The following is a 27,631-nucleotide window of genomic DNA, read 5'->3' on the forward strand; positions in this document are numbered from 1 at the left end:
GAGGTGTTTAAGATGATTTAAGGAGTTGATAGCACTGATAGAAAGAAACTATTTCCTCTGGTGGGAGAGTTTAGAACAAGGGGTCATAACCTTAATATCATAGAATGGTCACAGCACAGAAGGAGACCATTCAGCCTGTCGAGCCCATGTCGGCTCTCTGCAAGATCACTTTCCCAGTAGCCCTGCAAATGTTTTTCCTTCAGGTATTTATCCAATTCCCTTTTGAAAGCTACTATTGAATCTGCAGTGCACTCCAGATCCTAGCTGTTATATATGTAAACCTGTAAATACCATGTCTAACCACCAGAGGGCTTATTCCCTGGAGTCCCAAGGGATCCCACAATCCTTTGGGAGCACCTGTATATAAGGAGGCCTCACGGGCTGGAGAAGCACTCTGAGATCTGTAATAAAGGACTACGGTCACACCTTACTTTGAGCTTGCAGCATCTAGTCTGACTCTTTATTCAAGACATAACACTAACCATGTCACCTTTGGATCTTCTGAAAATCACTATAAATCCGTGTCCTCTGGCTCTCGACCCTTCCACCAATGGAAAATTAGTGCTAGGCCATTCAGGGTTGATGTCAGGAAGCACTTCTGCACACAAAGGGTAGTGGAAATCGGGAACTCTCTCCCCCAAAAAGCTGTTGAGGCTGGAGGTCAATTGAAAATTTCAAACTGAGGTTGATAGATTTTTATTAGGCAAGGGTATTAAGGGTTACGGGACCAAGGCAGGTAGATGGAGATAAGCTACTGATTGGTCATGAACTAATTTAATGGCAGAACAGGCTCAAGTGTCTGAGTGACCTACTCCTGTTCCTATGTTGATCACATCCTTAGGATATCCCAAAACATTTCACAGCGAATTAATTACTTTTCAATTGTAGTCACTGTTACATAGGCAAGCATGGCGGCCAATTTGTGCTCAGCAAGGCCCCACAAACAGCAATGAAATGAATGACCAGTTAACATGTTTTGGTGATGTTGTTTAAGGAATAAATGTTGGCCAGGATAGCTCACCTGCTGTTCTTTAAATATTGCAATGGGATCTTTTCAACCCACCTGAACAGGTAGATGGGGGCCTTGGTTTAATGTCTAATCTGAAACACTGCACCTTTAACAATGCTGCACTCCCTCAGTACTGCACTGAAGACTATGGGGTGGATTTTCGGTTGTCTATAGCCTCGGTTAGCGGGCGAGGGGGCGTGAATGCGAGCATTAGAGCTTACCGATTGGGCGTGCAGCTTTAAGCGCCCCGTCTGAAAAATTATTAGAGATTTACCGGGGGCGCAAATCGCTAGCGCCTGGTTGCTGACGATCACTCTGATCATCAAGTATTCCTGATGCAACGCGCACATTTGCGCCCCGGTCGGTAAATTTGGTGCATGCGCCTCATTGAGCGCCCCCCGATAACAACGTCTGGAAAAACAGTCAGTACAGGTTTGCAGGGTCGTTAGCCGGTGGCTAATTAAAGGGAAGAGGAAGCGCTTCCCTCGGAGGTCACAGTCAGTGCAACGTTTACACACAGCACGGTGCGTGAGCCTCCCAGTTTGCAGCGGCAGACAGACATAAGAGTTCAGCTGGAGTAAAGTGATTTTGAAAACTTTAATGGGTACATTAAGACGCGGCTTTTCCCGGGGTCTGAATCGGAGTTCGGCACATGCGCAATGGCTTGGTTAAATGTAGCGGTGACGTTTTCGTTATCGCTCTCCCCCCACCCCCCAAAGCTCTGGTGTGCAACGGCTGATTTAGCGCCCCGTCAGCTCTTCGACTGATTGTGACGAATTTCTGGGTGGGAGGCGCAAACTTTGTCAAGGCTCTAAAAGTACCGCTCCGACTGGATTAACGCCACAGCAGAAGCGGCCGAATTTCTCCCCCTATGTGCTCAAGTCCTGCCGTGGGGCTTGAACCAGCAAACTTCTGACCCAGAGATGAGAGTGGTACCACCAAGCAAAGCTGGTACTTAGAAAAGATTAACGATTTAGCTTTCCAAGCACTGATCTTCATGCAATGGGTCAACATACAATGAATTTGATAATGAATGTCAGCATGCCTAATTCTTGGAGCACACAATTTTAATGGACAGAAAATTGTGTGGATCTTGAATCAAACATGATGCTCTCCATGGCTGAATTCCCAATATACAACAACAACAACTTGTATTTATATAGCACCTTTAACATAGTAAAATGTCCTAAAGTTCTGTACAGGAGGGTAATGAGACAAAAAATTGTCTCCAAGCCAAAGAAGGAGACATTAGGACAGGTGAAGTGGTGGGTTTTTAGGAGTGTCTTAAAGGAAGAGAGAGAGAGGTCGAGAGGCTGAGAGGTTTAGGGAAGTGATGACGGAGCTCAGGGCCGAGGCAGCTGAAGTCACGGCCACCAATGGTGGGGCAAAGGAAATCAGGGATGCACAGGCAGCCAGAACTGGCGGAACACAGTGATCTCGCAGGGTTGTAAGGCTGGAGGAGGTTACGGAGATAGGGAAGGGTGAGTATGCTTAGCTCAGTGCTGAATGCTGAATTGTAAAATTTACCCCAATATATATTTTGTAGAATTTGGTCAAGTCCTCCGCCCGCCCAAGTGCCGCCCGAGGCCGCCGAGGTACCGGACGGTACTTTCGGCGGAGTTTTCATCACCGAGGTCACTCAAAGGTCGGCGGGTGACAAATCAACAAGTACGCCGCCAATCTGGGCGGCAGCGGGCGAGAGGGCTCATCCTCGGCGGCAGAGGCGCTTGCCGCCCAAGTGCCGCCGAGGATGGAGTCGGGCCCACGGAGGGTCGAAGAGCTGAAAAGGAAAAGCATCAAAAATAAACCATCAGAAGACCTTCAGCGGACTCCATCCAGGTTCGTACCTGTAAAGAAATAATGTAAAAACATTCCCACTTAGCTTTTTTACAGGATCTTCACTCTCACCGTTCAGGACAGAGCAGCCTCCACGCAGTGGTCCATCGCCGTTCTGCCGCTGACCCCGGCCGACTCCCGCCCCCACCAATCTGGCACCTCGGTGGGCCGGAGATCACTTACGCGCATCGGCCGTCCGCTGACATTGGCAGGCGCTTCCCGGCGGCTCTCCCTCCCGTCTGCTCCAGGCCACGTCAAAAGTGACACTGGGCGGTTCGACTGACGGCGGCAGTCGGCGGCAGTGGCCGGTGAGTGCATCAATTTCGGCCCCTTATTTTCTACACCATCAGTTCACTAACCGGACAAACAACAACAACTTGTATTTATATAGCGCCTTTAATGCAGCAAAAGGTCCCAAGGCGCGTCACAGGTATGTTATGCAATTACAAATTTGACACCGAGCCACATTAGTAGAAATTAGCGCAGGTGACCAATTGCTTGGTCAAAGAGGTAGGTTTTAAGGAGCGTCTTGAAGGGGGAAAGAGAGGTAGACAGGTGGAGAGGTATAGGCAGGGAGTTCCAGAGCTTGGGGCCTAGGCAACAGAAGGCACGGCCACCGATGGTTGAGCGAAACAAGGTGATCCTGCTGCTCTCCTACCATAAGTGAGCATCTGTCAGCCAGGATGAAATGCGGAGAGCTACAGTTGGCCTCAGTGCCTCTGAGCCTGAAAAAAGGCCACATTACATCATAATTCTAAAAGGACAAAGGGTGTTAAAAAAAACAAGCCTGAAGGCTCTGTGTCTCAATGCGAGGAGCATTCGTAATCAGGTGGATGAATTAACTGCGGAGGCGGCTGTTAACGGATATGATGTAATTGGGATTACGGAGACATGGCTCCAGGGTGACCAAGGCTGGGAACTCAACATCCAGGGGTATTCAATATTCAGGAAGGATAGACAGAAAGAAAAAGGAGGTGGGGTAGCATTGCTGGTTGAAGAGGAGATTAATGCAATAGTAAGGAAGGACATTAGCTTGGATGATGTGGAATCTGTATGGGTAGAGCTGCGGAATACCAAAGGGCAGAAAACGCTAGTGGGAGTTGTGTACAGACCACAGTGGTAGTGAGGTTGTGGATGGCATCAAATGAAATTAGGGATGCGTGCAATAAAGGTACAGCAGTTATTATGGGTGACTATAACCTACATATAGATTGGGCTAACCAAACTGGTAGCAATACAGTGGGGGAAGATTTCCTGGAGCGTATAAGAGATGGTTTTCTAGACCAATATGTCGAGGAACTAAGTAGAGAGCGGGCCATCCTAGACTGGGTGATGTGTAATGAGAGAGGATTAATTGGCAATCTTGTTGTGCGAGGCCCCTTGGGGAAGAGTGACCATAACATGGTAGAATTCTTCATTAAGATGGAGAGTGGCACAGTTAATTCAGACTAGGGTCCTGAACTTAAAGAAAGGTAACTTCAATCGTATGAGACGTGAATTGGCTAGGTTAGACTGGCGAATGATACTAGAAGGGTTGACGGTGGATAGGCAATGGCAGACATTTAAAGATCACATGGATGAACTTCAACAATTGTACATTCCTGTCTGGCATTAAAATAAAACGGGGAAGGTGGCTCAACCGTGGCTAAGAAGGGAAATTAGGGATAGTGTTAAATCCAAGGAAGGGGCATATAAATTGGCCAGAAAAAGCGGCAAACCTGAGGACTGGGAGAATTTCAGAATTCAGCAAAGGAGGGGGGAAATAGAGTATGAGAGGAAGCTTGCCAGAAACATAAAAACTGACTGCAAAAGTTTCTATAGGTAAGTGAAGAGAAAACGATTAGTGAAGACAAATGTAGATCTCTTGCATTCAGAATCAGGTGAATTTATAATGGGAACCAAAGAAATGGCAGACCAATTGAACAAATACTTTGGTTCTGACTTCACTAAGGAAGACACAAATAACCTTCCAGAAATACTAGGGGACCAAGGGTCTAGCGAGAAGGAGGAACTGAAGGAAATCCTTATTAGTCAGGAAATTGTGTTAGGGAAATTGATGGGATTGAAGGCCGATAAATCCCCAGGGCCTGATAGCCTGCATCCCAGAATATTTAAGGAAGTGGCCCTAGAAATAGTGGATGCATTGGTGGTCATTTTCCAACAGTCTATAGACTTTGGGTCAGTTCCTATGGATTGGAGGGTAGCTAATGTAACACCACTGTTTAAAAAAAGAGAGAGAAAACAGGGAATTATAGACTGGTTAGCCTGACATCGGTAGTGGGGAAAAGGTTGAAACCAATTATTAAAGACGTAATAGCAGCGCATTTAGAAAGCAGTGACAGGTTCGGTCCAAGTCGGCATGGATTTATGAAGGGGAAATCATGCTTGACAAATCTTCTAGAATTTTTTGAGGATGTAACTGGCAGAGTGGACAAGGGAGAACCAGTGGATGTGTATTTGGACTTTCAAAAGGCTTTGACAAAGTCCCACACAAGAGATTGGTGTGCAAAATTAAAGCACATGGTATTGGGGGGGTAATGTATTGATGTGGATAGAGAACTGATTGGCAGACAGGAAGCAGAGAGTCAGAATAAACAGGTCCTTTTCAGAATGGCAGGCAGTGACTAGTGGGGTACCGCAGGGTTCAGTGCTGGGCCCCCAGCTATTTACAATATACATCAATGATTTAGATGAAGGAATTGATTGTAATATCTCCAAGTTTGCAGATGACACTAAGCTGGGTGGCAGTGTGAGCTGCGAAGAGGATGCTAAGAGGCTGCAGTGTGACTCGGACAGGTTAGGTGAGTGGGCAAATGCATGGCAGATGCAGTTTACTGTAGATAAATATGAGGTTATCCACTTTGGTGGAAAAAACAGGGAGGCAGAATATTATCTGAATGGTGACAGATTAGGAAAAGAGGAAGTGCAATGAGACCTGGGTATCATGGTACATCAGTCATTGAAAGTTGGTGTGCAGGTACAGCAGGCGGTGAAGAAGGCAAATGGCATGTTGGCCTTCATATCGAGAGGATTTGAGTATAGGAGCAGGGAGGTCTTACTGCAGTTGTACAGGGCCTTGGTGAGGCATACCTTGAATATTGTGTTCAGTTTTGATCTCCTAATCTGAGGAAGGACATTCTTGCTATTGAGGGAGTGCAGCGAAGGTTCACCAGACTGATTCCCAGGATGCCAGGACCGACATATGAAGAAAGACTGGATCGACTAGGCTTGAATTCACTGAAATTTAGAAGATTGAGAGGGGATCTCATAGAAACATATAAAATTCTGACGGGATTGGACTTGTTAGATGCAGGAAGAATGTTCCCGATGTTGGGGGAGTCCAGAACCAGGGGTCACAGTCTTAGGATAAGGGGTAAGCCATTTAGGACTGAGATGAGGAGAAACCTCTTCACTCAGAGAATTGTGAACCTGTGGAATTCTCTACCGGAGAAAGTTGTTGATGCCAGTTCATTAGATATATTCAAAAGGGAGTTAGATGTGGCCCTTACGGCTAAAGGGATCAAGAGGTATGGCGAGAAAGCAGGAATCGGGTACTGAAGTTTCATGATCAGCCGTGATCATATTGAATGGTGGTGCAGGCTCGAAGGGCCGAATGGCCTACTCCTGCACTTATTTTCTATGCTTCTATGTTTCTATGAGAGAGATACACCCCAGGAGTCTTGCTACCCCATCAATCCAGCAGGAAAGCTTGCATATGTAGGTATCAAGAGAGGACACAATCTGGCTCAGCTATGACGAAATAGGATGCGAGTCCTCGCTGCCTCAGCTCAGATAGGAAAGATCATCACCTGGGCGAGAGACTGGAGGAGGGCGGCCCATGTGCAAGTATGAACCTTCAGGAGAGGAAGGAAATAAATGATGGGTGAGCACATAAGAACAGGAGTAGGCCATTCAGCCCCTCGGGCTTGTTCCACCATTGAATTAGATTGCGGTTGATCCGTACCTAAATTCCATTTACCCACCTTTGTTCCAGATCTATTGATACCCTTACCAAACAAAAATCGATCAATCTCTGTCTTGAAAATTTCAAATCACCCAGCAGGAATAGCCTTTTGGAGGAGAGAATTCCAGATTTCTGCTACCCTTTGTGTGAATAAGTATCTCGAAATCTATCTAGAGAATCATAGAAAATAGGAGTAGTAGTAGGCCATTCGGCCCTTCGAGCCTGCACCGCCATTCAGTATGATCATGGCTGATCCTCTATCTCAACACCATTTTACCCACTTTCTCCCCATACCCCTTGATGTCTTTTGTGTCTAGAAATCTATCTATGGAAACATAGAAAATAGTTGCTTCCTGATTGCCCTCCAAAATGGCCTCGCTCTCATTTTAAGGTCAACCCCCTTGTTCTGGATTCCCCCACCAGACAAAATAGTTTCTAGCCTATCAAATCATTTTATTGTTTTAAAGACCTCGATTCGATCACTCCTTAATCTTGTATACTCAAGAGGATAGAAACCAAGTGGGAGAATTGCAGTCCCAAATTCAGACCAACTATATGCAGCAGTGGTAAAGAATGCTGGGGGCCAAAACTGCATATCACCCCGTTTGGGGGCAGTAACCTTGGCGAGGAGGGACATCCTCCGCCCAGCGCAGAAGTCCTGCCCCGGAAGCGAAATTGGACTTACCACCCTCAACATCGCGCTCCACTTCCTCTCGGGGGGGGGGGGGGGCAGGTTGGGGGCACTAAGCGCGGCCTCTCGTAGCGCTGACGTGATTCCAGGGCCCTCCCCTTCCGCTCAAGGGGAGGGCACGCTGTGAGCTCTGCAGGGTTTTCAGTGGCCTACACTAGACCACCGGGGACGCAGGGCACTGAAACGGAGTGTCGGGCTGCACCATCACGGCACGGACCCCGTGAAAATTAACATGGGGGGCCAGATCGATACGTCCCAGGACAACGCAAAATGGCGCTGTGCACCTGTGCACCTCCCCTTTAACTTTCGGCCCAGTTCACGACCCGAGAGGAGCTGTCCAATTTCTGCCGCGAGGCGAAAACGGGCCGCCACGCACGGCGATGACATCATCGTCGGTGGCCCAATGGCCCGGTGCGCTACCGGTTTTGCGCCTTCGTTAATTCCCATGCTATTTCGCTGCCCCTCACCCCCCACCCCCACGAGGGGCAAACGGCAGTCGCAAACCATGCAAATTTCTCCCCCCTTGTCTTTTGTTCAGTACTTCTCAACCTCAATATTACAAAGCTTTCATAATCACAAATGATAAAGCAAGAAAGAAAGATTTGCATTTATATAGCGCCTTTCATGACCACCGGACATCTCAAAGCGCTTCACAGCCAATGAAGCACTTTTGGAGTGTAGTCACGGTTGTAATGTGGGAAATGCGGCAGCCAACTTGCACACAGCAAGCTCCCACAAACAGCAATGTGATAATGACCAGATAATCTGTTTCTGTTACGTTGATTGAGGGATAAATATTGGCCAGGACACCGGGGATAACTCTCTTGCTCTTCTTCAAAATAGTGCCACGGGATCTTTTATGTCCACTTGAGAGAGCAGACGGGGTCTCGGATTAACATCTCATCTGAAAGACGGCACCTCCGACAGTGCAGCACTCCCTCAGCACTGCACTGGAGTGTCAGCCTATATTTTTGTGCTCAAGTCCCTGGAGTGGGACTTGAACCACAACCTTCTGACTCAGAGGCGAGAATGCTACCCACTGAGACACAGCCGACTTTGATGATAGCATGAAATGAGTTTGTGAAAATGTTGAGCGAACAGGATAAGATGGATGAAGTGGATTTGTTCACTTGGACTGTGAGCACAGAACAAGGCAGCATCAATATAAAGCTAACCACAGGGAAGCAACATTTAAGATTAGAAGCACATTTTTTCCTGCAGGGCCGAGGCTGCATAGAATGGACTCTCAGTAATGTGCTTAATGCTGCATCATTTAACATCTTTAATAAGTGCTGAGAGAAAACCCAGTTAGAAATAGGATCAAGCATTGTGAGGATAACAGCACAGACAGTGATGATTGAATGCTGATGGCTCCCCGAGGCAGGGGGCCCCATGCTGCAGAAGGCAATCAGTAAAGCTTATATAATTCAGGATATGAAGTTAGATAGACATCCTGGAATAACCTGTGACTTAACTTTGGCAAGTGGCAAGGAAGAACTTTAGTTGAGACATTTTACTACATTAAAGGTGCTATATAAATGCCAGTTGCTGTTGTTTTTAGGTGCGTGGTGTCCCTGTTAGAGCAGATTGTACCTTACCTGTGGAAGGAGTGTCCTGGATAGGAACTATCTTCAATTGCTCAGTAACTCAAAGCAATGGAACTCTTCACCTCCCTCATTCTTCACCAATATTCCTCTAATTGTAATGTTCGCTGCACGGTATCTATTCCAGCCGAACAGCTGGAGGACAGCCTGCACAGGAACTCTCGCTCGCCGCATGACCACACGCCCACACAGCGTAGAGGGAATGTTGCTCTTCACCCCCTCACTCTTCACCCCCTTCCTCTTCACATCACTCTTCACCCACTCACTTTTCACCTCACTCTTCACCAACTCATTCTTCACCTCACTCTTCAACTCACTCCTCACTCCCTCACTCCTCACTCCCTCACTCACTCACTCTTCACCCACTCACTCTTCACCCACTCACTCTTCAGCCCCTCACTCTTCAGCCCCTCACTCTTCAGCCTTTCACTCTTCACCTCACTCACTCCTCACCCCTTCACTCCTCACCCCCTCACACCTCATCCCTTCCCTCGTCACCTCACTCCCTCACTCCTCATTCTTCATCCACTCACTCTTCACCTCACTCACTCTTCACCACCTCACTCTTCAGCCCCTCACTCTTCACCCACTAGCTCTTCACCCCCTCACGTCTCACTCCCTCATTCTTCACCCCCTCACGTCTCACTCCCTCATTCTTCACCCCTTCCTCTTCACTTCACTCTTCACCAACTCACTCCTCACTCCCTCACTCCTCACCCACTCGCTCTTCACCCCCTCACTCTTCACCCCCTCAATCTTCACCTCACTCATTCCTCACTCCTCACCCCCTCACTCCTCACCCCCTCGCTCCTCATCCCCTCACTCTTCACCTCACTCACTCTTCACCCCATCACCTCACTCACTCTTCACCCCCTCACTCCTCACCTCACTCACTCTTCACCTCACTCACTCTTCACTCCTCACCTCCTCGCTCTTCACCCCTCACTCCTCACTCCCTCACTCTTCATCCCTTCACTCTTCACCTCACTCACTCTTCACCCCTTCGCTCTTCAACCCCTCACTCCTCACCCCACTCACTCTTCACCTCACTCACTCTTCACCTCACTCACTCTTCACCTCACTCACTCTTCACCTCACTCACTCTTCACCCGCTCACTCTTCAGCCCCTCCCTCTTCACCTCACTGTTCACATCACTCACTCCTCACTCCCTCACTCCTCACCTACTCGTTCTTCACGCCTCGCACTTCACCCCCTCAATCTTCACATCACTCACTCTTCACCTCACTCACTCTTCACCCCCTCACTCCTCACCCCCTCATTCTTTACCTCCCTCACTCTTCACACTCCCCCCGCCCCCCCCTCCACACCGCAGAACCACTTCTGCTGCAATACAGGGATGACATTTCTATCCCTTGTTTCCTCTGTGGGTGGAACAGCTCTCAGCACAAACCAATTTCTCAATAGCTCACATTCAATTAATGCAGCAGAATGTTTTAGAAAGCTCTAAACAAACTGTAATGTTGAGGGGCTCTTCAAGAACATTGCAATTAGGCGTAATATGCCCAGACATGGATTTCCAAAAGACACAAGGCATGTTGAATAGCACATAATGTCTGCTGTTGCAATTTGTGTGATATGGAACAGTGCTGAACAAACTTTGTGCGGCTGCTTTTCATATGTATAATGACAAATGAAATTATAGATTCCGATACCTAGGAATGTCACATGATGAGTTGCACTGGTTTGCACCAATACATCATGAGATGTACCCTCCAACGTCTACAGAGCTGAACGTATCAGACTTGTGTGGGGTTTTTTAATTCATTCTGGGGATGTGTGAATTTCTGGCATTTATTTTCCATCCCTTAGTTGTCCTGAGAAGGTAATGCTGGGCCTAATTCTTGAACCGCTGAAGCCCATGTGGTGAATGTGCCCCTTCACGAACCCATATTGGCCATCTTTTACAACTTTATTTCTAGGCAGGTGCTCCATGACATCTTTAATAAGAGTTTCCATAACTTTAAAAGAAAAAAACAAAAGATTTGGATTTATATAGTGTCTTTCATGACCAACTGACATCTCAAAGCGCTTTACAGCGAATGAAGTACTTTTGTAATGTAGTCACTGTTGCAATGTGGGAAACACGGCAGTCAGTTTGCGCACAGCAAGCTCCCACAAACAGCAATGTAATAATGACCAGATAATCTGTTTTTGTTATGTTGATTGAGGGATAAATATTGGCCAGGACACCGAGGATAACTCCCTGCTCTTCTTCAAAATAGTGCCATGGGATCTTTTACTTCCACCTCAGGGGGCAGACGGGGCCTCGGTTTAGCGTCTCATCTGAAAGCCGGCACCTCTGACAGTTCAGCGCTCCCACAGCACTGCACTGGAGTGTCAGCCTAGATTTTTGTATTCAAGTCCCTGGAATGGGACTCAAACCCACAACCTTCTGACTCAGAACTGAGTGTGTCTACCCACTGAGCCACAGCTGACACTTAATAGCCACAATGGACGTCAAACACTCTGGGCCGTGGTTTCCTAGGTCACTTTTGCTACCTTTCCTGGAGTAACGTCTGCCTTTCTCTAGTCCCCAGCCACCTCTCCAGTATTCTGTGATTTCTGGAAGATTTGTGCCAGAGTTCCTGCATTTGCCTCCCTTATTTCGCCAAGGATACTTGGAAGCATCTTTTCCAGCCCCCGAGATTTATTCACTCGAAGTTTGCATAGCTATTCAGCAATCAGGCTGATAGTAAGGTGAATAGTGTCACAACTTGTAAGGCCTTAGAGAGGGTGAGACTTACCAGGGATGAGGAACTTCAGTTACGAGGTGAGGTTGGAAATGTTAGGACTGTTCTTCTTGGAACAGAGAAGGTCAAGGGGTGACCGAATAGAGGTTTTCAACATGATGAGAGGTTTTTGATAGAGTAAATAGGGAAAAAAGTATTCCCTCTGCTGAGTGTCAAACCAGCTGCACTTGCTCAGTTTTTGCACACACCTGACTGCAAAATTCACACTTTCCACTTTCCGGCCACAGACCGTCCCTCATGCTACAGCAGCTCGCATATACTCCAGCAGACTGTTAACCACGTGGCTGGCCTGTACAAATGGGCATAGAAACATAGAAATCCATAGCGCAGAAGGGGCCCATTTCAGCCCATCGTGTCGAACTTAACACAATCACAATCACTAAGGAGGCGGTGCTCAATAAGATAATGGGCCCAAGTTTCGGCCTGAGTTGCTCCTGATTTTTTGGAGCAACTGGTGTAGAACAGAATATCTTAGAAATTCAAATTCTCGGCATTTAGTTTGCTCCAGTTCTAGTCAGTTAGAACAGTTTCACTTTGGAACAGAATTTCTTTTTCAAAAGGGGGCATGTCCGGCCACTTGCGCCTGTTTTCAAAGTTTCGGCAGTGAAAACTTACTCCAAACTAACTTAGAATGGAGTAAGTGAAGATTTTTGTACGCTCCGAAAAAACCTTGTCTACACTTTAGAAAATCAGGCGTAGGTTACAAATCAGGCGTAGGGAATGGGAGGGGGGGGGGGGGTTTAAAGGGAAGTTTACAAACATTAAACACTTCAGTTTTACAAATAAAGAGCCATCACCAATAATAAATGATAAAAACATCAATAAATCAACCAATAAATCAATCAAAAAAAATTAACAAGAAATAATTTTTTTTTAAATCAATAAATAAAACATTTTCTACATACCGACTGCAGCACCGGGAGCCCTCCAACAGCATGCTGGGATACCCCCCCCTCCGCCCCACCCCCAGTGTGTCTCTATCTCTCTGTCTGTCTGTCTGTGTGTCTCTCACTCTCTGTCTGTCAGTGTCTGTGTTTCTGACAGCGAGGGGTGGAGGGGAGGGGGAGGATGGGGAGGGGGAGGAGGGGTGGTGTAGTGGGGGAGAGGGGGTGTAGTGGGGGAGAGGGAGTGGGGGGAGGGGGGTGACAAGGGAGGGAGGGGAGGGGGGTGAGAAGGGAGGGGGGAGGGGGGCGAGAAAGGAGGGAGGGGAGGGGAGAGGAGAGGTAGGAGGAGGGAGGGGAGGGGGGGAGAGATGGGAGGGAGGGGATGGGAGGGGGGGAGAGAAGGGAGGGAGGGAGATGGGGGGGGTGAGAGAAGGGAGGGAGGGGAGGGGAGGGGGGTGAGAGAAGGGAGGGAGGGAGGGGAGGGGGGGTGAGAGAAGGGAGTGAGGGGAGGGGGGTGAGAGAAGGGAGGGAGGGAGGGGAGGGGGGAAGAGAAGGGAGGGGGGGAAGGGGGGAGAGAAGAGGGGAAGAGAGAAAGAGAGAGAGAGAGAGAGAAAGAAAGGAGAGGGAGGCTGAACGGGCCGGGCCCGGCCGGGCCCAAGACTTGGAGCTTAGACTTACCGGATTGACAGGTAGGTGGCATCGGGTCCGGGGTCCGGGGGAGCGCGGATCGGGGGGAGCGCGGGTCGGGGCGGAGGGGAGGGAGGTCGGTCGGTCGGAGATCGGTGGGGGGGGGGGGAGATCGGTCGGGGGGGGCGGTGATCGGTCGTGGGGAGATCGGTCGGGGCGGGGGCGGAGATCGGTCGGCGGGGGGGGAAGGTCGGGAGCGGGGGAAGCGGAGGTCGGGTCGGGTCGGGGGAGGGGGCGGAAATCGGGCGGGAGCAGAGGTTGGTTGTGGGGGGGAGGGGGGAGGTCGGAAGCGGAGGTCGGTCGGGGAGGGGGGGTGCGGTCGGGAACGGAGGGGGTGGGGAAGGTCGGGAGCGGGGAAAGCGGAGGTCGGGTCGGGTTGGGGGGGGGGCGGTCCGGTGGGGGGGGGGGTGGGAGCGGGAGTCAAGTCGGGTCCGGTCCGGTCCGGAGGAAGCAGGAGCTGGCCGTGGGAGGAGCCTTATTCACGCAGCCCCAGTGAGGCCATTCGGCCAGGGCTAGGGACTGCGTGCTTCGGGCCCCTCCCACACAGTTTAGGTGCCTGGAGCTACTGCACATGTGCACTGTTTTCAGTGCAGGGACCTAGCTCCGCCCCCTACAGCTCGTGCTGCGCGCGCCCAGCTGCAAACGACCTGCAGGGAGCCGGAGAATCTGGAAGTTTTTTTTAGACGCACTTTGTGGCGCGAAAAACGGGCGTCCAGTTCGGGGTTGCGCCGTTCTAGGCGCGGCCCGAAACTTGGGCCCAATGGAACTAAAGGCAGATAAATCCCCTGGACCTGATGGCTTGCATCCTAGGGTCTTAAGAGAAGTAGGGGCAGGGATTGTGGATTCATTGGTTGTAATTTACCAAAATTCCCTGGATTCTGGGGAGGTCCCACCAGATTGGAAAACTGCAAATGTACCGCCCCTATTCAAAAATGGAGGCAGACAAAAAGCAGGGAACTATAGACCAGTTAGCCTAACATCAGTGGTTGGGAAAATGTTGGAGTCCATTATTAAAGAAGCAGTAGCAGGGCATTTGGAAAAGCAAAATTTGGCCAGGCAAATTCAGCATGGATTTATGAAGGGGAAGTCATGTTTGACAAATTTGCTGGAATTCTTTGAGGATGTAACGAACAGGGTGGATAAAGGGGAACCAGTGGATGTGGTGTATTTGGACTTCCAGAAGGCATTTGACAAGGTTCCACATAAAAGGTTACTGCACAAGATAAAAGTTCACGGGGCGGGGGTAATATATTAGCATGGATAGAAGATTGGCTGACAAACAGAAAACAGAGAGTCAGGCTAAATGATTCATTCTCTGGTTGGCAATCAGTAACGAGTGGGGTGCCGCAGGGATCAGTGCTGGGACCTCAGATATTTACAATCTATATTAACGACTTGGAAGAGGGGACTGAGTGTAACGTAGCCAAGTTTGCTGACGATACAAAGATGGGAGGAAGGGCAATGTGTGAGGAGGACATAAAGAGGCTGCAAGAGGACAGAGACAGCTAAGTGAGTGGGCAAAAATTTGGCAGATGGAGTATAATGTTGGAAAGTGTGAGGTCATGCACTTTGGCAGAAAAAAATCGAAGAGCAAGTTATTATTTAAATGGAGAAAGATTGCAAAGTGCCGCGGTATGGCGGGACCTGGGGGTACTTGTGTGTGAAACACAAAAGGATTTGTATGCAGATACAGCAAGTGATCAGGAAGGCCAGTGGAACCTTGGCCTTTATTGCAAAGGGGATGGAGTATAAAAGCAGGGAAGTCTTGTTACGGCTATACAGGGTATTGGTGAGGCCACACTTGGAATACTGCGTGCAGTTTTGGTTTCCATATTTACAAAAGGATATACTTGCTGTGGAGGCAGTTCAGAGAAGGTTCACTAGATTGATCCCGGGGATGAGAGGGTTGACTTATGAGGAAAGGCTGAGTAGGTTGGGCCTATACTCATTGGAATTCAGAAGAATGAGAGGTGATTTTATAGAAACGTATAAGATTATGAGGGGGCTTGACAAGGTGGATTCAGAGAGGATGTTTCCACGGTGGGGGAAACTAGAACTAGAGGGCATGATCTTAGAATAAGGGGCCGCCCATTTAGAACTGAGATGAGGAGAAATTTCTTCTCTTAGATGGTTGTGAATCTGTGGAATTCGCTGCCTCAGAGAGCTGTGGAAGTTGGGACATTAAATAAATTTAAGACAGAAATAGACAGTTTCTTAAACGATAAGGGGATAAGGGTTATGGGGAGCGGGCGGGAAAGTGGAGCTGGGTCCATGATCGGATCAGCCATGATCGTATTAAATGACGGAGCAGGCTCGAGGGGTCTTATGGCTTACTCCTGCTTCTATTTCTTATGTTCTTAAGTCCACGCCGGCCGAAAAAGAGCCGCATGACCCTTGGTCATCAGCCCTGAAGATTAAGTATAACCCTATGAACAATGAACAATGGTGGAAAGGTAAAGAGTACCTGGCCCAAACAGTCCGCCCCAAATAATGGAACAATTCTCTCTATCTTGGCAAGAATGACCTGGATGAACAACCCAAAGTCATGAGTTCAAATCCCACCAAGGAACTGAGCTCAATAAATTTGGGAATTTGTGATCTGGCGCTGGAAAAATGACCGTGAAAGCTGCCAGATTGTCCACAATTGGTTCACTGATGCCGTTCGGGAAAAGAGAACCTCCCATTCCTCTACCTATAGTTGACTATGTAGTTGATGCTTGTCCTCTGAAGTGTTCTAGCAAGCCAGTCGGTTGTCAGGACAACTAGGGATGGCAAATAATTGTAGGCTTGTCAGTGTCACTTACTTTCCAAGAACAAATCTGTCTAAAACAAATTCTGATATTGCTTTCTTACACTTCCACTAGCCTCTGCAACCCTGCTGTCTTCAAACTGTGGCATGGTACACGTTAGAATAATGCAGACATCAAATTGAACCATGTGGGTGGGCAGTGAAATGTGCTGATAGATTCTAAATAGGTCGATCAAGGAGTTCTCTTACTGACTCATAACTGAAGGCCGATGTGGTTTGTAAAATAAGGAGGCAGACAAAAAGCAGGAAATTACAGGCCAGTTCGTCATACATCTGTCGTTGGGAAAATGCTGGAGTCCATTATGAAGGAAGCAGCAGCGGGACATTTGGAAAAGCATAATTCAATCAAGCAGAGTCAGCATGGTTTTATGAAATGGAAATCATGTTTGACAAATTTGCTGGAGTTCTTTGAGGATGTAACGAACAGGGTGGATAAGGGGAATCAGTGGATGTGGTGTATTTGGATTTCCAAAAGGCATTCGATAAGGTGCCACATAAGAGGTTACTGCACAAGATAAAAGCTCACGGGGTTGGGGGTAATATATTAGCATGGATAGAGTATTGGCTAACTAACAGAAAACAGAGAGTCGGGATAAATGGGTTATTTTCCAGTTGGCAAACAGTGATTACTGGGGTGCCACAGGGATCGATGCTGGGTCCTCAACTATTTACAATCTATATGAATGACTTGGATGAAGGGGCCAAGTGCAATGTAGCCAAGTTTGCTAATGATACAAAGATGGATGGGAAAGCAAATTGGGAAGAGGACATAAAAAATCTGCAAAGGGATATAGACAGGCTAAATGAGTGGGCATGAATTTGGCAGATAGAGTATAGGAAAATGTGAGGTTATCCACTTTGGCAGAAAAAATAGAAAAGCAAATTATAATTTAAATGGAGAAAAATTGCAAAGTACAGCAGTACGGAGAGACCTGGGGGTCCTTATGCATGAATCACTAAAAGTTAGTATGCAGGTACAGCAAGTAATCAGGAAGGCAAATGAAATGTTGGCCTTTATTGCAAGGGGGATAGAGTATAAAAGCAAAGAAGTCTTGCTACAACTGTACAGGGTATTGGTGAGGCCACACCTGAAGTAGTACATACAGTTTTGGTCTCCGTATTTAAGGAAGGATATAATTGCATTGGAGGCTGTTCAGAGAAGTTTCACGAGGTTGATTCCGGAGGTGAGGGGGTTGAGTTATGAGGATAGGTTGAGTAGGTAGGGCCTATACACATTGGAGATCTGAAAAATGAGAGGTGATCTTTTTGAAACTTATAAGATAATGAGGGGGCCCGACAAGGTGGATGCAGAGAGGATATTTCCACTCACAGGGGAAATTAAAACTAGGGGACATAGCCTTCGAATAAGGGGCCGCCCATTTAAAACTGAGATGAGTAGGAATTTCTTCTCTCAAAGGGTTGTAAATCTATAGAATTCTCTGCCCAAAAGAGCTGTGGAGGCTGGGTCATTGAATATATTTAAGGCGGAGATAGATAGATTTTTCAGCGATGAGGGAATAAAAGGTCATGGGGAGCGGGCAGGGAAGTGGAGCTCAGTCCATGATCAGATCAGCCATGATCTTATTGAATGGCGGAGCAGAGTCAAGGGGCCAATTGCCTAGAATAGACTGGTGAGTGATAAAGGGTTGACGGTGGATAGGCAATGGCAAACATTTATAGATCACATGGATGAACTTCAACAATTGTACATCCCTGTCTGGAGTAAAAATAAAACGGGGAAGGTGGCTCAATCATAGCTAACAAGGGAAATTAAGGATAGTGTTAAATCCAAGGAAGAGGCATATAAATTTGCCAGAAAAAGCAGCAAACCTGAGGACTGGGAGAATTTTATAATTCAGCAGAGGAGGACAAAGGATTTAATTAGGAGGGGGAAAGTAGAGTATGAGAGGAAGTTTGCTGGGAACATACAAACTGACTGCAAAAGCTTCTATAGATATGTGAAGAGAAAAAGATTAGTGAAGACAAACATAGGTCCCTTGCAGTCAGATTCAGGTGAATTTATAATGGGGAACAAAGAAATGGCGGACAAGTTGAACAAATACTTTGGTTCTGTCTTCATGAAGGAAGACACAAATAACCTTCCGAAAGTACAAGGGGACCGAGGGTCTAGTGAGAAGGAGGAACTGAAGGATATCCTTATTAGGCGGGAAATTGTGTTAGGGAAATTGATGGGATTGAAGGCCGATAAATCCCTGGGGCCTGATAGTCTGCATCCCAGAGTACTTTAAGTACCTGGACCTAGAAATAGTGGATGCATTGGTGATCAGTTTCCAACGGTCTATCGACTCTGGATCAGTTCCTATGGACTGGAGGGTAGCTAATGTGCACCACTTGTTACGAAAGGAGGGAGAGAGAAAACGGGTAATTATAGACTGGTTTGATTGACATCAGTAGTGGGGAAAATGTTGGAATCAATTATTAAAGATGAAGTAGCAGCGCATTTAGAAAGGAGTGACAGGATCGGTCCAAGTCAGCATGGATTTATGAAAGGGAAATCATGCTTGATAAATCTTGTAGAATTTTTTGAGGATGTAACTAGTAGAGTGGACAAGGGAGAACCAGTGGATGTGGTGTATTTGGACTTTCATAAGGCTTTTAACAAGATCCCACACAAGAGATTGGTGTGCAAAATTAAAGCACATGGTATTGGGGGTAATGTACTGACGTGGATAGAGAACTGGTTGGCAGACAAGAAGCAGAGAGTCGGGATAAACGGGTCCTTTTCAGAATGGCAGGCAGTGACTAGTGGGGTGCTGCAGGGCTCAGTGCTGGGACCCCAGCTATTTACAATGATTTAGATGAAGGAATTAAGTGTAATGTCTCCAAGTTTGCAGATAAAACTAAGCTGGGTGGCGGTGTGAGCTGTGAGGAGGACGCTCAGAGGCTGCCGGGTGACTTGGACAGGTTAGGTGAGTGGGCAAACGCATGGCAGATGCAGTATAATATGGATAAATGTGAGGTTATCCACTTTGGTGGCAAAGACACGAAGGCAGAATATTATCTGAATGGTGGCAGATTAGGAAAAGGGGAGGTGCAACGAGACCTGGGTGTCATGGTACATCAGTCATTGAAAGTTGGCATGCAGGTACAACAGCCGGTGAAGAAGGCAAATGGTATGTTGACCATCATAGCTAGGGGATTTGAGTATAGGAGCAGGGAGGTCTTACTGCAGTTATACAGGGCCTTAGTGACGCTTCACCTGGAATATTGTGTTCAGTTTTGGTCTCCTAATCTGAGGAAGGATGTTCTTGCTATTGAGGGAGTGCAGCGAAGGTTCACCAGATTGATTCCTGGGATGGCAGGACTGACATATGAGGAGAGACTGGATCGACTGGGCCTGTATTCATTGGAGTTCAGAAGGATGAGAGGGGATCTCATAGAAACGTATAAAATTCTGACGGGACTGGACAGGTTAGATACAGGAAGAATGTTCCCGATGTTGGGGAAGTCCAGAACTAGGGGACATACTCTAAGAATAAGGAGTAAGCCATTTAGGACCGAGGTGAGGAGAAACTTCTTCACTCAGAGAGTTGTTAACCTGTGGAATTCCCTACCGCAGAAAGTTGTTGATGTCTGTTCATTGGATTTATTCAAGAGGGAGTTAGATGTGGCCCTTACGGCTAAAGGGATCAAGGGGTATGGAGAGAAAGCAGCAAAGGGGTACTGAGGTGAATGATCAGCCACGATCTTATTGAATGGTGGTGCAGGCTCGAGGGGCCGAATGGCCTACTCCTGCATCTATTTTCTATGTTTTTATGTTTCTAAATGGCCTTCCTCTGCTCCTATTTCTTATGTTCTGTTACTGACTCATATCTGAAGACATATGTGATTTGTAATGTCACTCGTCTACAATTTATTTTTCACGTCCTTGCATTTGTCCGAGCCTAAACGCTAGATTTTCATTGGAAAAGAGTTACAGGCTGTTTGATTACAACTAAATGAGTTGGGAAATTAAATACTGACATTGGGAACTCCCTTGGTGGGGATTCTTTCGATCAACTGTTGTAGCTTCGGTGGAATCCCTGGATCCACATTAAACTGGGCTTCCGCCAAACTTCTGCAAAGTTACGGCTGCCGATCGCGAGAACCCCTGAGAAAATTTCCGTTGCAACTCCCATTCTATACATTAAGGGGTCCATTTTGCGAATGCCACTCCTGGTGTGGAATCCTGCACACTGGATACGCAGCTCATGGGTATGTTTTCTGTGACTTTCATGCTCGGCAGAAAATTGTCATGAGGCTATCCATAAGAAGAGTCATTTTGTAAGATCAGCCTCAGAGCATACATGTCTCTATATAATGTTGATTCTTCAAACAATATGGTATTCAATCCTACTATTTCTTCACAATTCTTCCTGTTGCAGTCCCAAGCAGGATGTTATATTTAGTAACAAACTAGTGACAGCCAGATACTTTCTTCTAATGTCAAAGCCGTGTTCTGTCTCAATCAGTGTCAGTGCCAATATCTCTCTTACTGCCAGTCTCTCCGTCAATGCCAGGGCCTCTCTCACTTGGTGTTGCTGCCAATACCAGGATCTCTTGCTGATGATACAAAGATCGGTGGGAAAGCAAATTGTGTGGATGACACACAAAATTTGCAAAGGGATATAGACAGTTTAAGTGAGTGGGCAAAAATTTGACAGATGGCATACGATGTGGCAAAATGTGAGGTTATCCACTTTGGCAGAAAAAAATAGAAAAGCAAATTATTATTTAATTGGAGAAGAATTGCAAAGTGCTGCAGTACAGAGAGACCTGGGGGGGTCCTTGTGCATGAAACATAAAAAGTTAGTATGCAGGTACAGCAAGTAATTAGGAAGGCAAATGTGATGTTGGCCTTTATTGCAAGGGGGATGGAGTATAAAAGCAGAGAAGTCTTGCCACAACTGTACGGGGTATTGGTGAGGCCACACCTAGAGTTCTGCATTCAGAGAAGGTTCACTGGGTTGATTCCGGAGATGAGCGGGTTGACATATGACGATAGGTTGAGCAGGTTGGGCCTGTACTCATTGGAGTTCAGAAGAATGAGAGGTGATCTTATTGAAACATATAAGATAATGAGAGGGCTCGACAAGGTGGATGCAGAGAGGATATTTCCACTCATAGGGGAAACTAGAACTAGGGGGCATAGTCTCAGAATAAGGGGCCGCCTATTCAAAACTGAGATGAGGAGGAATTTCTTCTCTCAGAGGGTTGTAAATCTGTGGAATTCACTGCTCCAGAGAGCTGTGGAGGCTGGGTCATTGAATATATTTAAGGCGGAGATAGACAGATTTTTAAGCGATAAGGGAGTAAAGGGTTATGGGGAGTGGGCAGGGAAGTGGAGCTGAGTCCATGATCAGATCAGCCATGATCTTATTGAATGGTAGAGCAGGCTTGAGGGTCCAGGTAGCCTACTCCTGCTCCTATTTCTTATGTTCTAATGTTCTCTCGCTCTCTCATTCAAAGCACCTGCTCCAAGGTTTCTTCTCTTTTCCTTGCTCCTTTTCCCTTTCCCCACATTCCTGATATTCTCAATTTGTAGGAGGTAGGTACCAGGCCAGGTGCATAAGGTGGTTAAGAAAGAATACAGAATACTTGCATTCATTAGCCGAAGCATGGATTAAAATAGCAGGGAGGTTATGCTTGAACTGTGTAAAACACTAGTTAGGCCACAGCTGGAGTACTGCGTGCAGTTCTGGTCACCACATTACAGGAAAGATGTGATTGCGCTAGAGAGGGTACAGAAGAGATTTACGACAATGTTGTCTGCACTGGAGAATTTTAGCTATGAGGAAAGATTGGATAGGCTGCGTTTGTTTTCTTTGGAACACAGGATGCTGAGGGGAGACCTTATTGATGTTTACAAAATTATGAGGGGCCGAGATAGAGTGGATAGGAAGGACCTATTTTCCGCAGCAGAGTGGTCAATAACCAGGGGGCATGGATTTAAAGTAATAGGTAGAAGGTTCAGAGAGGAAGTTTCTTCACCCAGAGGGTATTGGGGGTATGGAACTCACTGCCTGAAAGGGTGGTTGAGGCAAAAACTGTTGTGTATCTGTAAAGCATGCACTCCCATGTTCCGCCACCAGGGAGCTCATCCCCTGAAGTTCCAAGGGATCCCAGCATCCCTTGGGAGCACTGTATATAAGCCGGCCCCTAAGGCCTGTTCCTCACTCTGGAGTGTCTTAATAAAGACTGAGGTCACTGTTACTTTAAGCTCCCTGTGTGCAGCCTCATCTGTGTTAGGAACACAATAACTTGCGACGAAAATACGAATCCAATGCAAAGATGCAGCAAACTGTGGGCATCCTAGAGAAGTTCTCGAATGGTGAGGACTGGGAAGCCTATGTCGAACGGATAGACCAGTACTTTGTAGCCAACAAGCTGGACGGAGAAAAAAGTGCTGCAAAAAGGAGAGCGGTCCTCCTCACAGTCTGCGGGGCACCGACCTATAGTCTCATGAAGAATCTTCTGGCTCCGGCGAAACCCACAGATAAGTCGTATGAGGAGCTGTGTACACTGGTTTGGGAGCATCTTAGCCCGAGGGAGAGCATGCTGATGGCGAGGTATCGGTTCTACACGTGCCAGCGATCTGACGGTCAGGAAGTGGCGAGCTACGTCGCCGAGCTAAGGCGACTTGCAGGACAATGTGAGTTTGATGGCTACCTGAAGCAAATGCTCAGAGACTTTTTTGTACTGGGCATTGGCGATGAGACCATCCTACGAAAACTTTTGACTGTAGAGACACCGACCCTCAGTAAGGCCACTGCGATAGCACAGGCGTTTATGTCCACCAGTGATAACACCAAACAAATCTCTCAGCATACAAATGCTAGCAATGTTCATAAATTAACTGGAACTGTGTTTGTGAGCAGAAATTTACAGGGCAGAACCCACGAGTCTGCAACTGCCAGCAGGCCTCAGGTGACCCAGATGACTCAGAGTCCGCAACAAAGGATGAATGCAAGGTAATTCACACCTTGTTGGCGTTGTGGAGGTTTCTATTCAGCCTATTCATGCCGCTTCAAAGGGTATGTTTGCAAGAGCTGTGGAACAATGGGTCACCTCGAACGAGCTTGCAAACGAGCTGCGAGCTCTGCAAAACCTGCTAACCACCACGTGGTAGAGGAAGATCGGTCCATGGTGGATCAAAGCAATTTCGAGCCTCAGAGAGAGGAGGCAGATGCTGAAGTACACGGGGTGCACACATTTTCGACAAAATGTCCACCTATAATGGTAAACATAAAATTGAATGACTTACCCGTAGCCATGGAACTGGACACTGGCACTAGCCAATCCAGCATGAGTAAAAAGATGTTTGAGAGACTGTGGTGCAACAAGGCATTCAGACCAGCCCTGAGCCCCATCCACACGAAACTGAGAACGTACACCAAAGAGCTTATTACTGTCCTGGGCAGCGCCATGGTCACGGTCACCTACGAGGGCACGGTGCACGAACTGCCACTCTGGATTGTGTCGGGCAATGGCCCCACACTGCTTGGAAGGAGCTGGCTGGGCAAAATCCGCTGGAACTGGGATGACATCCGAGTGCTATCACATGTCGATGAGGCCTCATGTACTCAGGTTCTAAACAAATTTCCTTCCCTTTTTGAGCCAGGCATTGGAAACTTTTCCGGGGAGAAGGTGCAGATCCACTTGGTCCCAGAGGCATGACCCATTCACCACAAGGCGCAAGAGGTACCTCACATGATGAGGGAGAGAGTGGAACTTGAGCTGGACAGGCTGCAACCCGAGGGCATCAGCTCCCCAGTGGAATTCATCGAGTGGGCCAGCCCAATTGTACTCAAAAGTGATGGCACGGTCAGGATTTGCGGCGGTTATAAAGTAACTATTAATCGTTTCTCGATACAGGACCAATACCTGCTACCTAAGGCAGATAACCTATTTGCGACGCTGGCAGGAGGCAAGCCGTTCATCAAGCTCGACCTGACTTCGGCCTACATGACGTAGGAGCTGGAGGAGTCTTCGAAGGGCCTCACCTGCATCAACACGCACAAGGGACTGTTCATCTACAACAGATGCCCATTTGGAATTCAGTCGGCTGCTGCGATCTTCCAGAGAAACATGGAGAGCCTACTCAAATCGGTACCACACGGTGGTCTTTCAGGACGACATATTGGTCACGGGTCGGGACACCGTCGAGCACCTACAAAACCTGGAGGAGGTCCTCCAGCGACTGGATCGCATCGGGCTGCAGCTGAAGAGGTCGAAATGTGTCTTCATGGCAACAGAAGTGGAGTTTTTGGGGAGAAAGATCGTGGCGGATGGCATTCGGCCCACAGACACCAAGACAGAGGCTATCAGGAACGCGCCCAGGCCACAGAACGTCACAGAGCTGCGGTCGCTCGTGGGACTCCTCAACTATTTTGGTAACTTCCTACCGGGGTTAAGCACCCTCTTAGCGTCCCTACATGTGTTATTGCGCAAAGGTGAGAACTGGGTATGGGGAAAAAAACAAGTAATTGCTTTTGAGAAAGCCAGTAACAAGCTGCTTGAATTGTATAACCTGTATAAAAGACTTGTGCTAGCATGTGATGCGTCTTCGTACAGAGTCGGGTGTGTGTTACAATAAGCTAACGTTGCGGGGAAGTTGCAACCTGTCGTCTATGCTTCCAGGAGCTTGTCTAAGGCCGAGAGGGCCTCCAGCATGATTGAGAAAGAGGCATTAGCGTGTGTGTTCGGGGTAAAAAAAATGCATCAGTACCTGCTTGGCCTCAAATTTGAGCTGGAAACCGATCACAAGCCCCTCCTATCCCTTTTCGCTGAAAACAAGGGGATAAATACCAATACCTCAGCCCGCATACAAAGGTGGGCACTCGCGCTATCAGCATATAACTATACCATCCGCCACAGGCCAGGCACCGAGAACTGTGCAGATGCTCTCAGTTGGCTACCATTGCCCACCACGGTGGTGGAAATGGCGCAGCCTGCAAACTTGTTGATGGTGACGCAGCCCGCAGACTTGTTTGAAAATGATAAATCACCTGTCACGGCCCGCCAGATTAGGACTTGGACCAGCCAAGATCTTCTGCTGTCACGACTAAAAAACTGTGTACTGCATGGGAGCTGGGCCAGCATCCCCGTTGAAATGTAAGAGCCAATCAAGCCGTTCCAGTGGCGAAAGGACGAGCTGTCCAATGAGGCAGACTGCCTGTTGTGGGGTAACTGCATAGTGCTACCAAAAAAGGGCAGGGAGACGTTCATCTCGGATCTCCACAGCACACACCCGAGTATAGTAATGATGAAAGAGATAGCCAGATCCCACGTGTGGTGGCCAGTATCGACTCTGACTTAGAGTCCTGTGTTCGGCAATGCAGCGTGTGTGCTCAGTTGAGCAACGCGCCCAGAGAGGCACCACGAAGTTTGTGGTCCTGGCCCTCCAAACCATGGTCGAGGATCCATTTCGACTATGCGGGCCCGTTTCTCGGTAAAATGTTCCTGGTGGTGGTGGATGCTTTTTCAAAATGGATTGAATGTGAAATAATGTCGGGAAGCACCGCCACCGCCACCATTGAAAGCCTGAGGGCCATGTTTGCCACCCACGGCCTGCCTGACATACTGGTCAGTGACAACGGGCCATGTTTCACCAGTGCCGAATTTAAAGAATGCATGACCTGCAATGGGATCAAACATGTCACCTCGGCCCTGTTTAAACCATCCCCCAATGGGCAGGCAGTGCGGGCAGTACAAACCATCAAACAGAGCCTTAAACGAGTCACAGAAGGCTTACTCCAAACCCGCCTGTCCCGAGTACTGCTCAGCTACCGCACGAGACCCCACTCGCTCACAGGGGTGCCCCCGGCTGAGCTACTCATGAAAAGGACACTTAAGACCAGACCCTCGCTGATCCACCCCAACCTGCATGATCAGGTAGAGAGCAGGTGGCAGCAACAAAATGTAAACGATGGTCGTGCCACTGTGTCACGGGAAATTGATCTGAATGACCCTGTGTATGTGCTAAATTATGTACATGGTCCCAAGTGGATCGCGGGCACAGTGATAGCTAAAGAAGGGAGTAGGGTGTTTGTAGTCAAACTAGACAATGGACAAATTTGCAGAAAGCACCTGGACCAAACGAGGCTGCGGTTCACAGACTGCCCTGAACAACCCACAGCAGACACCACCTTTTTCGAGCCCACAACACACACCCAAAGGATCAACGACACCACCCCAGACCAGGAAATCGAACCCATCACGCCCAACAGCCCAGCAAGGCCAGGCTCACCCAGCAGCCCTGCAGAACCAACAACATGCCAGCCCAGCGAGGGCACAGCCAACACACCAGAACAAACATTTGTACCGAGGCGGTCCACCAGGGAAAGAAAGGCTCCCGACCGCCTCATCTTGTAAATAGTTTTCACTTTGACTTTGGGGGGGGGAGTGATGTTGTGTATCTGTAAAGCATGCACTCCCATGTTCCGCCACCAGGGAGCTCATCCCCTGAAGTACCAAGGGATCCCAGCATCCCTTGGGAGCACTGTATATAAGCTGGCCCCTAAGGTCGGTTCCTCACTCTGGAGTGTCTTATTAAAGACTGAGGTCACTGTTACTTTAACCTCCCTGTGTGCAGCCTCATCTGTGTTAGGAACACAATAAGAACCTTCACTAGATTTAAAAAGTAATTGGATGTGCACTTGAAGTGCCGTAACCTACAGGGCTATGGAGCGAGAGCTGGAAAGTGGGATTAGGCTGGATAGGTCTTGGTCAGCCGGTGCAGACACAATGGGCTGAGATGGCCTCCTTCCATGCTGTAAATTTCTCTGATTCTATAATTGCACAGGGTTAAGCTGTCTCACAGCTACTGCCACACACACTGGTACAGAAAAACCGGGGCCTGGGAAAGGGTTTGGGACAGGCTGGGAGAGAGAGTCAGAGGCCTGGCTCAGATGGCTGGAGCCTGGGGTTTCTTTGTATGAGCGAGCAGGTGATGGGAGGTCTGACAGGGAGGGGTGGTCTCGAGGTGGAGGTGAGACGTCGGGGAACAGTGAGCTGAAGGTTGTGTAGTGCTGCAGGTCTGAGATCATTGTGACGATTTTCCCCCTTCCTCTTCTGAAGTTGCTGATTCTCACTGTGCTACGGGTAACAGGAGCCCTCCTGGACTGCCCTCACCCCCAAACTGCCCATTTTCTTCAATTTACAAGCCTAAATGTCATGGGCCTGAGATTGCTGGTGCCCGGCTCTGCTGTCAGAAGTACAGCGGGCGGTGAATCCACCCGCCAGTCTGCCTCGGTTCTGACCCCATCCCAAATTTGGGACCAGACTCGTTTGCATAAGAGAACCCAAAGGACTGCCAGGAATTTCAGAGATTGGGTGTCCACCTGCATTACAAATACTGGGGGATAGCGGGGCGG

General features: G+C 48.1%; 1 protein-coding gene across 1 annotated transcript in view; it reads left to right on the forward strand.

Moving 5' to 3' along the window:
- The first annotated feature begins 3,464 nt into the window (after nucleotides 1–3,464).
- Nucleotides 3,465–27,631, forward strand: part of LOC139228528 (D(5)-like dopamine receptor) — a 35,606-nt gene continuing 11,439 nt past the window's right edge. The window contains exon 1 of the mRNA XM_070859608.1: nucleotides 3,465–3,508. Coding sequence (XP_070715709.1) covers nucleotides 3,465–3,508 — 44 coding nt within the window. The remainder of the gene's footprint in view (nucleotides 3,509–27,631) is intronic.

This window comes from Pristiophorus japonicus, chromosome 2 (genome assembly GCF_044704955.1).
Source record: "Pristiophorus japonicus isolate sPriJap1 chromosome 2, sPriJap1.hap1, whole genome shotgun sequence".
Taxonomy (NCBI): Eukaryota; Metazoa; Chordata; class Chondrichthyes; family Pristiophoridae; genus Pristiophorus; species Pristiophorus japonicus.